This window comes from Varanus komodoensis, unplaced genomic scaffold (genome assembly GCF_004798865.1).
Source record: "Varanus komodoensis strain SLA01 unplaced genomic scaffold, ASM479886v1 scaffold17, whole genome shotgun sequence".
Lineage (NCBI taxonomy): Eukaryota > Metazoa > Chordata > Lepidosauria > Squamata > Varanidae > Varanus > Varanus komodoensis.
The window spans coordinates 24940437-24956680 of record NW_025335505.1 but is presented as its reverse complement, the minus strand read 5'-3'; the positions used below and the strand labels follow the sequence as shown (position 1 = coordinate 24956680).

Genomic DNA, 16244 nt, shown 5'->3' with positions numbered 1-16244 from the left:
TCTTCCCTGTTCACCTCATCAGTTAGAGCTTTGAATGCCTGGCAATTCAAAGTTTATTCTGTTAAAACTTCAGCAAACGTTACCATTGGTTTTCTTCTGATGCAAGGAAAAACAAAATTATATGATTGACTAGCTTACCCAGGTGGGAATGCTGCAAACATGATATATCTTGATTTCAGCAAAAATTTTGACTAAATGCCTCATGGTATCCTCATTAGTAAATTATCTAAAAGTGGGCTAGATGGAGCAACTATCCACAGCGGACTACAGAATTGGACTCAAAGTGTTCATCAGTGACATCTTAAGTTCAGGGGATGCTTATCAGATCTGCAAATGACACAAAACTGTGTGGGATAGGTAATATCCTGGAACATAGAAACAAAATTCAAGTAATCTTGACAGGTTGGAGCTCTGGGCTGAAAACAGCAGAATGAAATTTATTGGGGACAAATGCCAAGTTCTGCACTTAGGAAAAATAAACCAAATACATAGTGGGACACTTGGCTCAACAATACTACAAGTGGGGAGGATCTTGTAATTGTTGTAGATCACAAGCTGAATATGAGTAAACAATGCAATGTAACTGCAGAAAAGGCAAATGCTATTTTGAACTGCATTAATGTAAGTATCAAAATCATGTGACATATTAATTCCCCTCCACTCAGCATTAGTTAAGCTTCACCTTGAGTACTGTATCTAGTTCTGGGCACCACAGTTCAGGAAAGATGCAGATAAACCAGAAAAGGTTCAGAAGGAATTATCAAAGATGATCATGAAACTGGAAATGAAGCCCTATGAGCAGAGACAGAAAAAACTAGGCATGTTTAGCCTTGAATAGACAGAGGAGAAATATGATTGCATTCAAGTACTTGAAAAGCTGTCACAAAGGAGGAGGCTAGGATCTCTTCTTTATCATCAGGACATGGAATAATGGGCTCAAATTCCAAGTAACCAGATTCCATCTGAAAATCAGGGGGGAAATCCTAACTGTACACCAATAGAACCAATTACCTAGGGATATCATGGGCTCTCCCACACAAGACATTCAAGATATATCGTATTTTTCGCTCTATAAGACGCACTTTTTCCCCCCTCAAAAGTAAGGGGAAATGTCTGCGCATCTTACAGAGTGAATGTGTGTGTGCCCGATGCCCGGGATGCTGCCGGCCCGCCTGCACCACGTGGCACCACCTGGCCGGCAGGCACTCAGCGCGCGCTGCTCCACACCCTCCCCCTCTGGTGCAGGTGAGAGCTGTGCTGCTCAGGGGGAGCGGTGTGGAGGAGGAGGAGCCGCGGGCTTTAACCCACTGGCTGCCACACGGAGAGATGGACTGCTCACCCCCACCGCCCGGGAAGACCTGCCACGGAGGAGGAGCAGCCGCAGGCTTTAACCTGCCGGCCGCTACACGGAGAGACGGACTGCTCACCCCCACCGCCTGGGAAAACCTGCCGCTGCTGCACCGCCCGGAAGACCACTGCCGGCACGTTGCTGGCCCAGCTGCACCACACCTGGCCGGCACGCGCTCGGCGTGCCCTGCTCCGCCCCCCTCCTCCGGCGCAGGTGAGAGCTGTTAATCACACGTCAGTGTGTGTTTTCAAATGGCAACCCGTCTTTTAATGAAGCCCATGGGGAAGTGATGGGGAATGTGCCTGTGATTATCAGGAAGCTTTCCATGGATCCCTCCTCTAAAAACTAGGTGCGTCTTATGGTCAGATGCATCTTATAGAGCGAAAAATATGGTAGCTAGATGGACATCTGTTAGGAATGCTTTAATTTGGGAGTCCTGCACTGAGAGGGGCTTTGGACCCCCTGGCCCTATGGTGCCTTCCAATGCTACTGTTTATGATTTTATGATCAAAGGCTCAGATTAAAATCTCCAGGTTTCCATCTTTTCTTTTCACTCTCATTCCCTATTAATAGTCCAAGCAACAATCATGTTCCAGGCTGCTACTGCACACCATTTCCCCCTTCTTTTCCCATAAAATTCTACCATTCCAGCAGAAGTATTGCTCATCTTCAGGCCTGGCTACAGATCTCAAATGAAGCAATGTGATTCCTAAATTGATGATACCTGAAGCTAAACTTGAGCTGTGATCACTATTTTTTGGGTTGTGAAAAAGGAAACAGCAGCCAACTACAACCATAGGGACTGGGATCACCAACTATTACTGAAGTGAAACTTTATTCCTGTTGCCTATTCCAAATATCCCTCAGCAATTTTTGTGAGCCTTCCTCACCTCAGTGTTGAAAAATGTGTCCACCAACACACACTCACATTTTGCAGCCTGTTTGCATGATGATGAAGTGGGAGGAAGGCAACTTTGATTCAATCCTAATTAAGATATTAGACAGCGGCCTTCTCCAATCTGGTTTCCTCCAGTTGTATGCTGACTGAGAATGATGGGATTTGCAGTCCTATACATCTGCATGGCACAACATTAGGAAAGGCTCCTTTTCAGCATAGAATACACTTAAATAAATGTATGGCTTTTTTAAGCACAGCATCTAAATGGGACTACAGAATCTCTCTACAGATTCCTGTTAGGGTATTTTTGTTCACTCGTATTTCAATTGCATACCTCTGCCACCACCATCTACGACAGCATACAGAAGCCAAAACTAATGAGGTAGGTGGACTGTAATAACATACACCCAACTTATTCAAAGTGTGTATTAAATCCTCAAAAGAACAAAGTCAAGGCGGTGCCCCATGGATGCTGGATGAAAAGACAAAAGTAATTAGTAGCTGGCTACTGCATTTTTTTTCACTACCATTCCCATTACTTAAGCATAAAACAGACTTTTTAAAGGAAGCTTTAATGATCATTAAATATAACTTTACCCTTTAATTAAAATGCAGGCTCCAACTAAGTGCATCAAATTAGCCAAAAATAGCAATACAGCTGGGTCACCTTTGGCAGATTCTCACCCACCACCGCACACAAAATTCCTGTAGCCATTTCCTCTTGAGTGCACCACCTTTATTTAACTGCCAAATTTGAAAGAGATGCAAAAGTGTTGCTTCTTGGCAGAGAAATAGGAAGAGTGAGAATGAGGGGAGAAAAGAAAACAGAGCTACATGGCCTTTTGTCAGAAGGTTTATATGATTCCAAATTCATTGCTCATTTAAAGACAGTTTATTTGTGAACACAATTTTAGAAAAAATCCCCTATAGTTATTTGGCTATATTTTACTATAATTGTCATAAAAGTTATAAGGCTTATATAATATTTTATTCACATATACCAGGCTAGCCAACATGCATATGCATGCAGACATGGACACCTGCTATTGACTCTGGAAAGTGTCCACTCAACTTATATAAACACCAAAACTCCCTCAGACACATACATATACTCATAAACAATTGTCAAAAGAATTTGACTGAACTGATAGTGGGAATGGCTAAAACTAAGGACTGCTACCCTGCCAGTACAAATTAGATAAAAGCTTATCAAATGTACTAAAAGTTGATTGCATTTGTATACTAGTGGCAGGGCAGAGAAACAATGGTGAATGAAAACAGGGTGAACGAAAAGGAGTGTCCAGATGTTTTGGACTTCACCTCCCAGCATTCCTAAAAAATGACCATACTGCCAAAAGCATCTGGGAGATGACCTTCTGCTCACTCCTGTTCTACAACATCTGAAGGACACCAGTCTGGAGAAGCTAGAGAACGGGTTTTTTTCCCCCAAATACATTTCCAAATATCCTGAAATATCAACTTGTACTGTAATAGTGAAGCAATAAAACCACTTGCATTTACAGAAACTTCAAACTTACTCAATTCAAAACCAGTAAAAATATGAGGAACTTTCCAGCAAAATCTAAGAACTGAAAGTTTTGCAGGAAAGCACTGGATTTACCAAGATATGTATTCCTGAACTGACTTGTGTTTAAAAAATGAAAAGCAGCCTCAGTAGTAGGCAAGCTGTACTTAACCTTCATAAGTCTGGAAATCTGTTGAGGAGAAAGTAGCTGTAGAGTGTAAGTTTATACACAAAAAGAAAAAGAATTGCAGGGAAAAAAGGACAAGCCAAACACACATGCCCACAGGCCATTTGTTTATCCAAACTATCACATCCCAAAGCTACTTTAAGAAAAAGCTCTTGCATAAACAGAGCTACAGTCCCCAAACCAATATCTATAATAATCACAGAACCGTTATTTCCCCAAGTTTTATAGCATGTGCAGAGAACTTAGAGGAAGGAAGGCTCTTTGTCCTTGGAGATATCCTTTTGTAGGATGTACATGAATGTCTTGCCAATGCTGCCCTCCAAAAATCACCGTGGGAGAAAGAAAAAAAGAGTGGCTTTTTTCCTAAAAATCAGGTACAAGCTACTCACCTGACAGGTGAAGAACACTTGCTGCTGACAGGCAGGCAAATGAAACTCTGCCTCCAACGTGTAGCTTGCCCCCATATCTTCCCTGCCTCTTGGATATTTGCTTAAATATCAAACCATAATACAAAATGTTGGGCAGCAGCTCCCAGTCACAGTCCTGCACAACTCAAGAAAATGTACTACTTATTCAAAGCTTGTATGAGATAGATATACCTGTGCAACAAGGCTATGCAAACATTTCTAGGCTCTGAAGAGATTGAGCAATTCTTGATGATGACATGCAAACCACAAGGGGGGAAAGGCTGTCTGACTGGATGTTTATAGAGCCTTACAACTCAAACACATTTTATGTGTCTGGAGAAATAGTGAACATTTTATAAATTACTCATAGTTCTTTCAGTTTCATAAGACAAAGGTTCAGAGACTATTATCTTGTCTCCCATCCAGGACACCACAGAGAGGCAAAACGCCAAATGAATCAGACAGAGAAGAAAAAACTTGCATATGGATCACTGCAGTAACAGAAGTATAATATTATACAGTAGTTTCCTGTATCCCCAAGTCAGAGCCTTCCTTGGTCCAGCTGCTCCAGTGTTCTTCACACTGACTAGCAGTGGGGCTTCAGGCAGGAGCTCTTCCAGCCCTACCTAAAGATGCCAGGGAATGAACCCAGGACTTTCTGCATGTGAGGCAGCCCTATCACTGTGTGGGATGCTCCTGCGCAGCCCTGACCTCCTCCTCCTCCTCCTCCTCCATACTCTGATCCAATCCCTCTGCAGTGTTTTCACCAGAGTTCCTCCAACATTCCATGTCCTTCCAGCAGGTTCAGCCCTTGTTAGGCAGTTTGCAGGAGGGAAACCACCCCACCTAAGACTTATGTATTTCTGCAAATGCTTTGGTTTCCTCAAGCCTCTTGTTGCCTCCGTCTTGTGCAGGGATGGCTACATAAAGATCAGCACTTAGATAAACAATACTGTTTTAGGCATGATGATAATGATGATGCTTTTGCATTTAGATCCTGACTTCTTCCTCTGAAGAAGAACCCTGAAGAACGCAGGGTGGCTTACAAAGTCCTCCTCCACTCTATTTTAGCCTCACAACAACCACTCTGTGAGGTAGGTCAGATGGAGAGTCAGTGACTGACCCAGTGAGATTCATGGCGAAGTGAGGCTTAGAGCCCAAGTTTCCAGACCAACATTCGAACCATCACACCTCAATGGTTCTGTCAACCTTTCCCAACCTAGTGCCCTTGTGGAAGTATTAGTCTACAGCTCACATAATCCCCAGCAGGATTATAGTACAACACATATGGAAGGCACCAATTTGGAGTAGACTAATATATGATCTTCTTTATTTGAAGAAGTCACTCCCATGCACAAGACGTGTTTTCATCTATACATACATTTATTGCTTCAAATATTGTATCCACCATTCCCTACCCCCCCAAGCCACTAAATCGATTTCTGAATTTACTATTTTACTGCAACAACGTCCTAGACACAACTCTAATACATTCCCAATTCATGTCTACAAATCCTGAAACAAATCCAGATATCAGGCAGCGGAGAGTTAACCAACCACAGATGGCAGGGTGTATTCTTTCCACAAAAGACCCTCAAGTTTCTTGCCAGCTCCTTGCATATCCCTCAAAACCAGTACATAATTTCAGGTCAAAACATTCCTGGCTTCATCACTATCATCATTTTATGCCACCAAAAAGTTACTGGGCTTGCTAACAGCCCTACAAGGGCACCTCACTGAGTCTTGAGAGATTTTTGCCAGATTAGGCTCTCCTTGAACTCAATGCATTATTAAATTAGCATGAGGGAAAAAGGAAATAGCATTTTGGAACTAGAGTTAGCAGTGATGAGAAATCAGTCTCTCAGCTTGGCCTAGCTTTAGAGTAAATGCAAACAAATCTAGGGAACAGCTACATTATTACTGTTGATATGATGCTAATATTAATTCTGGCAGTTCATACTGAAGTCATTGATTTTCACCCTCTTTTTATTAACGCTAAAGTGCTAGCAGGAACACCAGCACATTATTCTATTATTTCTTAATACAACATGAAAAGTCTCTGGATTAAAGCAAGAAGTCTAGGCAGCAGCTGAACACTGAAGAAATCCTAGCAAGACCACTTGCTTATGCTTCAGATCTGTTTCCCACAGTTTGTTGCTGGGTTAACTCTGGTTGTATAACCCACAAACAACCCAGAATTTCTGGGTTTGCTTGCCACAAAACAACCCAGGAACAAGCTGAAAGTGGAAACAGTGAATGTCCAGGAGGCTCATCCTCATCATCCCGAATTAAATATGACATGCAAACATGGTTACAGGGAAAATCTATCACATTTATATCCCAGGAGCCTTTTCTCCAAGAAGAAAATTCTCCATGATGCTAGGCCAACTTGTAATCATATTTGGGATCAGTATTATTAATAGATAATCCTAATGTGGATCATAGGAACTCAGAACAAGCAGTACAGTCTGTGTTCACTCATTCAGGACAAGTCACATGGATTTCTAATCCTGCCTCCTACCATGACTAAAGCCAGTTCGGCTGTTGAACAAGCAGAACATTATGCCATGCTATAACCAGCACCTTTCAGAAAATACCCAGAAACCAAAAACTTCTTCTTTCCCTCCTCCCCTGGTTTTACTTTTCAATATTTCAAAAAAATCATATGTAATTCATGTTTTGCTTATTTGAATTTACTGTATCAGACAGTTACTATTTTTAATAACTATATTTAGCAATTTGTCCTTGTGCAGGTAAATGAATGCAACAAAAATTATGTTCATTACGTGCACCGGAAATATTAAAATTCATTCTGTCTCTTTAGACCCTGACTACATACATATGAGCTGCTGTCCCTTGGCATATTTCCAGTGAGGTCTACAACACCGGAACAAGCTGTCAATGGCTGTTATGGTGTGTTCATAAGGGAAATGCGTAAATCCAAAAGGTGCTAAGCAGGGTAGGGTAAATTAAGAAATGAAGTGAAAACTAGTCACACTTATAGTATGTATAAATCAGTCATCATCTCACTTAATCCTCCCCAAAATCCTTGGCCAGGCCTTATGCCTGATGGTAGAACAAAGAATCCTTACACAATTGTGAGGTTAAGAATTTTTGTTTTTAACAAAGGCAGGTAACACACCATAAAAACATAGAAATTGACTTTAAAGAACATTTACTGCCAAAAGAAATCATTCTCACGCTTTAGATAGACTGCACTGTCATTTCTTACAGCACTACACCCTTACAATACATAAAAGGACTTTAAATGATCGCATAGTGGCAAACTTACTTGTACGTACATGCATACAAGAGATCTACTGTTTTCTAAATCCACCGTTCAAAATGTAACCACATGATTCAGCAGGGCTGGTATTCACATTAGGTCAGAAATTTGGAATTGCATTTGTGCTATAAATTAAAGGTTTTTGGGTAAAGTGGACAACTGAACAACTCCTTGTTGGCTTCATTTGAACCAACGTTCCTTAAGTTAACTGCTGATGTTAACAGTCACTGAATCATCCTGCACTGAGATCTACTACTGTGACGCCTTGCAACTACATCCAAAGCTATTCGAGATTCCATGGTAGCAGCAACTGCCACAGCAGTGTTACTTGCAAGTATTAAATATATATATGAGGCTCTCTTTAAATTTGACTTTTGCCCTCCTCTACACAAGCTATCAATATTCAATGCTTCTTGCACACTGCATACTTCAGAACCATGTCTTGCATGTCATTAGAAATGCCCCAGTTTTCTGAACAATATTAAAGAAAATATCAGAAAGACAGTGTGCTTCTGTCATGCTAAATTATAATTGCAGCTGTGCTGCAAAATTAAACTCATACAATTTAATACAGACAACTCCAATAGGCCTTTCTTTCAATGAACTAAGAAATGCAGAAATGGACTGTATTATAGCCATCTCATTTCTAGAATCTTGCCTCATAAAAGTTTAGTAATTCAAACTCTCTTGGTACAATTAACAAACATGAAATTGCAACAATACTGAAGTAGCTGGTGGCAACTGGGTTTCTGCACTGGTGAAGTCTCAGCTCTGGATAACAGAACAAATATATCTCCTTCAAGAGTAACAATCTTAATCTAATAAACTACGAATGACCCTTCCACCTGCAGGGCAGGCTGTGTGCATACTCATCTGATCCCTCCACCACCTTCAGCTCTTTTTCATACAATTTTATTTTATTTTGAAGTAAATTTAGCAAAAAGGCAACAAAAGAGTAAACATAATAAATCTGGACCACAAAAGAAACAAAGGAATCCACTAATTATAATGGATCTACAGTAAAACAGCTCAAGTAGGCACTCAGTATTTAATAACAGAATAAAAAAACAATTTATATAGACATAAAAGAAACGTGTGTTATTTTGTGTGAATGTGTATATAAGTCAGGAAACATATAGGCAACTGTACTTCGTTGAAATATGATCAAAAGTTTGAAGGGCTTCAGTACAGGAAACAAAAGGCGTCGTAATATCTTTCTTAAAATTAGGATGCCTTGCTTGCTGCACTTAACTAAGCTTACTCATACAGTGTATCACAGAAGTGAGTACACCCCTCACATTTTGTAAATATTTTATTATATCTTTTCATGTGACAACACTGAAGAAATGACACTTTGCTACAATGTAAAGTAGTGAGTATACAGCTTGTACAACAGTGTAAATTTGCTGTCCTCTCAAAATAACTCAACACACAGCCATTAATGTGTAAACCGTTGGCAACAAAAGTGAGTACACTCCTAAGTGAAACTGTCCAATTTGGGCCCAAAGTGTCAATATTTTGTGTGGCCACCATTATTTTCCAGCACTGACTTAACCCTCTTGGGCATGGAGTTCACCAAAGCTTCACAGGTTGCCACTGGAGCCCTCTTCCACTCCTCCATGACGACATCACGGAGCTGGTGGATGTTAGAGACCTTGCGCTCCTCCACCTTTCGTTTCAGGATGCCCCACAGATGCTCGATAGGGTTTAGGTCTGGAGACATGCTTGGCCAGTCCATCACCTTTACCCTCAGCTTCTTTAGCAAGGCAGTGGTCATCTTGGAGGTGTGTTCGGGGTCGTTATCATGTTGCAATACTGCCCTGCGGCCCAGTCTCCGAAGGGAGGGGATCATGCTCTGCTTCAGTATGTCACAGTACATGTTGGCATTCATGGTTCCCTCAATGAACTGTAGCTCCCCAGTGCCGGCAGCACTCATGCAGCCCCAGACCATGACACTCCCACCACCATGCTTGACTGTAGGCAAGACACACTTGTCTTTGTACTCCTCACCTGGCTGTCGCCACACACACTTGACACCATCTGAACCAAATAAGTTTATCTTTGTGTCATCAGACCATAGGACATGGTTCCACTAATCCATGTCCTTAGTCTGCTTGTCTTCAGCAAACTGTTTGCGGGCTTTCTTGTGCATCATCTTTAGAAGAGGCTTCCTTCTGGGACGACAGCCCTGCAGACCAATTTGATGCAATGTGCAGCGTATGGTCCGAGCACTGACAGGCTGACCCACCACCCCTTCAACCTCTGCAGCAATGCTGACAGCACTCATATGTCTAGTTCCAAAAGCCAACCTCTGGATATGATGCTGAGCACGTGCACTCAACTTCTTTGGTCGACCATGGCGAGGCTGTTCTGAGTGGAACCTGTCCTGTTAAACCACTGTATGGTCTTGGCCATCATGCTGTAGCTCAGTTGCAGGGTCTTGGCAATCTTCTTATAGCCTGGGCCATCTTTATTTAGAGCAACAATTCTTTTTTTCAGATCCTCAGAGAGTTCTTTGCCAGGAGGTGCCATGTTGAACTTCCAGTGACCAGTATGAGAGTGAGAGCGATAACACCAAATTTAACACACCTGCTCCCCATTCACACCTGAGACCTTGTAACACTAACGAGTCACATGACACCAGGGAAGGAAAATGGCTAATAATGCCCAATTTGGACAGTTTCACTTAGGGGTGTACTCACTTTTGTTGCCAGCAGTTTAGACATTAATGGCTGTGTGTTGAATTATTTTGAGGGGACAGCAAATTTACACTGTTATACAAGCTGTATACTCACTACTTTACATTGTAGCAAAGTGTCATTTCTTCTGGGTTGTCACATGAAAAGATATAATAAAATATTTACAAAATGTGAGGGGTGTACTCACTTCTGTGATATATTGTAGTCATATTCTCCCAAATGTTATTAGCCCACTGCTAGTAGTCACTAATGGTCTGAAGAAATCTTGACAGTATTCAGCAACCATGTTCTGGAATTCCTGCACTGCTCAACATTCCCAGAAAATATTAAATTGTGAACTATTATGACCATACTTGAGTGATTCAAATATGGTTTTTATTAACCATTTCCAGTTCCAGAGTATACCAGTTCAGATGCAAACACAAAGCTATTGTTTAATAAACCCCAGAAATCTTTATTATGATTTCTGGGGGGGGGGGGGGGATGTGGGGAGGGGGGGAGGGGGGAGAACAAGCATGCATGTTGATTCTCAGTTCGATAAGCCATTGTTTATTTAACTGAGATACTTATGTCTGCAGCAGGCATTTGTCTTTACAATATAGAACTCTAAAAAAGAAAGGCACATACTTTAATTTAGCCACAGGTTATCATAACTACCCACTTCATGGATCACTGCCATTCCGTGGCGAAGGGGCTTGTGTAGCGCGATGAAGCTATGAGCTATGCTGTGAAGGGGCACCCAAGACAGACAGGTTATAGCAGAGAGTTCTGACAAAAGGTGATCCACTGGAGAAGGAAATGGCAACCCACTCCAATATCCTTGCCAGGAAAACCCCATGGAAAGTATCAACAGACAAAGAGATATGACGCCAGAAGATGAGCCCCTCAGGTCGGAAGGTGTCCAATGTGCTACTGGGGAAGAGCGGAGGGCTAGTACTAGTACTGCCAGAAAGAATGAAGCGACTGGGTCAAAGCCGAAAAGACACTCAGTTGCGGATGTATGAGGTGGTGAAAGGAAAGTCTGATGCTGCAAAGAACATTATAGCATAGGAACCTGGAATGGCAAGATTACACAGAGGAATTATACAAGAAAGACCTTAACACTCCTGGTAACCACAATGGGGTGGTCACTGATCTCGAGCCAGACATCCTGGAATGTGAAGTCAAAAGGGACTTAGGAACTCTTAGCAACAACAAAGCTAGTGGAAGTGAAAGTATTCCAGCTGAGCTGTTCAAAATCCTAAAAGATGATGAAGTTAAAGTGCTACACACAATATGCCAGCCAACTTGGAAAACTCAACAGTGGCCACAGGATTGGAAAAGGTCAGTTTACATTCCCATCCCAAAGAAGGGCAATGCCAAAGAATGTTCAAACTACCACACCATTGCACTCATTTCACATGCCAGCAAAGTTATGCTCAAAATCCTGCAAGCTAGGCCCCAGCAGTATGTGGACTGAGAACTAGAAACATAGAAACAGAGCGAGTCAGAAGGGGTCTCCCAGGCCATCTAGTCTGACCTCCGGCACCAGCCAGCTCCGCTCACAACATGCCCACCATGTGGACGTCCAGCCTATCCTTGAACATCTGCACCAATGGGGCCTCAACGACCTCTCATGAAAGCCCATTCCACACCCTCGGGGTCCTGACTGTCAGGAAGTGCTTCTTGGCATCCAAATGGAACCTTGGCTCCCTGAGCTTTGTTCCATTGGAGCGTGTCCTGCCTTCTTCTGCAGGGGAGAACAGGTCTCTACCCATCTCCATGTAACTTCCCCTCACATACCTGTATGTCACCAACATATCCCCTCTGAGTCTCCTCTTCTCCAGGCTGAAGAGAACCAGTTCCCTCAGTATCGCCTCATACGGCATCCCCTGCAAACCAGCCACCAACCTTGTGGCCCTACGTTGCACTGACTCCAACCTGGCTATATCCTTTCTGTAATGAGGGGCCCAAAACTGAACACAATACTCCAATTGCGGGCGCACCAGAGTCGTGTAGAGTGGTAGTAATACCTCTCTTGATCTAGAAGCCACACTTCTGGCTATGCAACCAAGGGTGGCGTTCGCCCTCTTGACCACCGCATCACACTGCTGACTCATGTTTAGCCTGCAGTCAACTAGTACCCCGAGGTCCCTTTCACAAGGGCTGCTCTCCAGCCACTTGTCACCTAACCTGTACTTATGACACCTATTCCTATGCCCCAAGTGCAAGACCTTGCATTTATCCACATTGAACGCCATCCTGTTGTCTCCTGCCCACTTCCATAGTCTGTCCAGATGCTTTTGCATCTGGAGTACCTGCTCCTCAGTTGTGGTCACTGCTCCAGTTTTAGTGTCGTCTGCGAATTTGATCAGCAAACTGTTCACCCCTTCTTCCATGTCGTTAATGAAAAGATTAAACAGGATCAGCCCCAGGACAGAGCCCTGGGGGACCCCGCTTGTCACTGACCGCCATCCCGATGATTCCCACTAATGGTTACCTTCTGCTTTCGGTCAGTCAACCATGCCCTAATCCACCATTCAGTGCTCTGGTGTATCCCAAAACTCCTCAGTTTCTCCACCAGGATATCATGGGGCACTTTGTCAAAGGCCTTGCTGAAATCCAGGTAAACCACATCCACTGCATCCCCTCCATCTAGCCGCCTCGAAACCTTGTTGTAGAATTCCACAAGGTTTGTCTGGCAGGACCTGTTTTCGCGGAAGCCGTGTTGTGTGGCTGTCAGCCTCCCTTCCCTATCTAGCATCGCTAGATCTCTCTCTATTATGAGCCTTTCCATTGGTTTTCCTACAATGGACATAAGGCTAACCGGTCTATAATTCCCCATGTCCCTTCTACTACCCTTTTTGAAAATTGGGACCACTGATGCCACCCTCCAGTCCTCTGGAACTTCACCCGTTCTCCACGAGGTCTCAAAAATGGAGGCCAGCGAGCGTGAGAGAACCTCTGCCAACTCTCTAAGTATTCTCGGGTGTAACCCATCAGGGCCTGGCGCATTTGTAATCTCCAATGCCCTAAGGAGTCCCTCGACTTCTAGCGGGGTGACTCTAATCTGTGCCCCTAAGTCCCCGGCCTCATCTAATCTCCTATGCGGATCTCCCCATCCAGCTTTGGGGAGAACACAGAGGCAAAATAGTCATTTAGCATCTGTGCCTGTTCCCTCAAATCAGTCACTGGATCTCCTTCCTCCTTATTTAGTGGTCCCACCACTTGTCTCCCCTTCCTCTTCCTATTTACATGCTGAAAGAAGCCCTTTTTGTTGCTCTTGATATTCTTGGCAAGTCTCAGCTCGTACTCAGCCTTACCCTTGTGAAGAATCCTTCTGCAACGGGCCTCCTCCTGTTTTGTCTATTTGCCCCAGTACCCATTTCCTATGGAGGTTCCTCTTTCACCTAATCCCTCTAACCACCTCCTTTCCTATCTATGGAAGCGCTCTCCTCCGCCTCCCCACCTTACTAACTAGAAGTATCATCAACCTCCCATCAACCTCCCTTGCGCCTCCAAAACCTCCCTTTTGAGTGCTATCCACCCCTCCTCAACTCGCTTACCTTCCAGTAACCTATCCCAGGAGACTTTCCCCAGTCTAACCTTCAGTTGGCCAAAGTTGGCCCTCTTGAAGTCCCAGCTGCAGGTGCTTAACCTGCTGCAAGTCCCCAGTCCCCTGATCTCAAAGCAAAGGATGAAGTGATCACTCGCATCCAGAACTCCCCTAATCTGTACTTCATCTATCAGCTCCTCCCTATTGGTCAAGACCAAGTCAAGGATGTTTCCCCCCCTCGTCGCCTCTCGGACCCTCTGTGTGAAAAACCCTCCCTCTATAGCCTCTAGAAAGCGACATGACCTGGCTGTCACCGCCAAGTGAGTCTCCCAACTAATATCCAGGAGATTGAAATCTCCCATAATTACTGTGTCTCTCCCCCGAGATATGCCTAGAGGCTGGTCTGTCAGGCCATCATCCAGGGTCTCAAGTTGACCTGGAGGGCGATAACATACCCCCACTGTCAGGTCTCTTTCCCTGTCAAAACCCCTAAGTTTCACCCAGACTGCCTCTGCCGAATCGCCATCTGCGCTGCATTCTATCTCACTGCATCCGATCCCTTCCCTGACATATAAAGCCATGCCCCCACCCCTCTTTCCCTTCCTGTCCTTTCCAAAAAGATGCTACCCTTCTTTGTTCACATTCCAGACTTGCCTTTCACCCCACCAAGTTTCTGTGATTCCCACCAGGTCATACCCTCCTATTCCCAGGAGAGCGTCAAGCTCTGCTTATTACCCATGTTCCTAGGACTGGTGTACATGCACCTCAACTCCTTCCTACCGCTTCCTTTCCTTGGAGTTCCCAGCCTCCTCCTTCCTCCCATCCTCCCTGATACCTGCCCCCTCTCTGTAGGAGTCCTGCCAGTCCCTGCAGTACCTCTAAAACCCTGCTCCCAGAGCCCTGATCCTCCCCCCACACTTGTCCAGTACAGACACATTTCTCGGGGGCCTCTACTCCTTGTTTAGAACTACCAGAAGTACAGGCAGGATTTCGAATTGCCAATTGGATCAAGGAGAAAGCTAGGGAGTTCCAGAAAAACATCTACTTCTGCTTCATTGACTAAGCTAAAGCCTTTGATTGTGTGGATCACAACAAACTGTGGCAAGTCCTTAAAGAGATGGAAGTGCCAGACCATCTTATTTGCCTCTTGAGAAACCTATATGCAGATCAAGAAGTAACAGTGAGAACTGGACACGGAACCACTGATTGGTTCAAAATTGAGAAAGGAGGTTGGCAAGGATGTATACTGTCTCCCTGCCTATTTAACTTACATGCAGAGCACATCATGAGAAAAGCGGGGCTGGATGAATCACCAGTTGGAATTAAGATTGCTCTGAGAAATATCAACAACCTCAGATATGCAGATGATACCACTCTCATGGCAGAAAGTGAAGAGGAACTAAAGAGCCTCTTGATGCGGGTGAAGGAGGAGAGCGCAAAAGTTGGCTTGAAACTCAACATTAAGAAAACTAAGATCATGGCATCCGGTCCTATCACTTACTGGCAAATAGATGGGCAAGAAATTGAGGTAGTGACAGATTTTATTTTCCTGGGCTCCAAGATCACCGCAGATGGGGACTGCAGCCAAGAAATTAAAAAACGCTTGCTCCTTGAGAATAAAGCTATGGCAATTCTAAACAGCATACTAAAAAGCAGAGACATCACCCTGCCAACCAATGTTCATATAATCAAGGTTATGGTTTTCCCAGTTGTAATGTACAGCTGTGAAAGTTGGACCACAAGGAAGGCTGAGCACCGAAGAATTGAGGCCTTTGAATTGTGGTGCTGGAGGAGACTCCTGCGCGTCCCTTGGACTGCAAGGAGATCAAACCGTTCAGTCTTAGAGGAGCTCAACCCTGACTGCTCTTTAGAAGGCCAGATACTGAAGATGAAACTCAAATACTTTGGCCAACGAATGAGAAGGAAGGACTCCATGGAGAAGAGTCTAATGCTGGGAACAATAGATGGCAAAAGAAGAAGGGGACGGCAGAGAATGAGGTGGCTAGATGGAGCCACTGAAGCGGTCAGTGTGTGCTTGGGTGGATTCCGGGGCGTGGTGGAAGATAGGAGAGCCTGGAGGAATGTTGTCTATGGGGTCACGATGAGTCGGACTAGCATAGCATAGCATCATAACTACAGCCTGGATGTAGATGGAAAATGAAATCAGAGAAACAGCATAGCAAACCATGAACAGCAGACAAACCACAGTTTGTCTGCTTGTTAAGAAGCTCAGATGATGGTCTGAATTCTAAACAAGGAAACCATGATTTGTCAGGATGTCCATCCTTTTATTTTTTTTAACATGATGCCTAAACTGAGCCAGAACTGCCTGGAAATGACTGCACTTTATAACTACTGA

General features: G+C 43.9%; 1 protein-coding gene across 3 annotated transcripts in view; it reads right to left on the bottom strand.

Moving 5' to 3' along the window:
* Positions 1–4835, bottom strand: part of JARID2 (jumonji and AT-rich interaction domain containing 2) — a 219007-nt gene extending 214172 nt beyond the window's left edge. For 2 of the 3 annotated variants that reach the window (XM_044426287.1, XM_044426288.1), the window contains exon 1: positions 4348–4828. In XM_044426287.1, coding sequence (XP_044282222.1) covers positions 4348–4422 — 75 coding nt within the window. In that variant the 5' untranslated portion in view covers positions 4423–4828. Of the gene's footprint in view, positions 1–4347 lie in introns of all 3 variants that reach the window. The other variant, XM_044426289.1, reaches the window with a different exon arrangement.
* Between the last annotated feature and the right edge of the window lie 11409 nt (positions 4836–16244).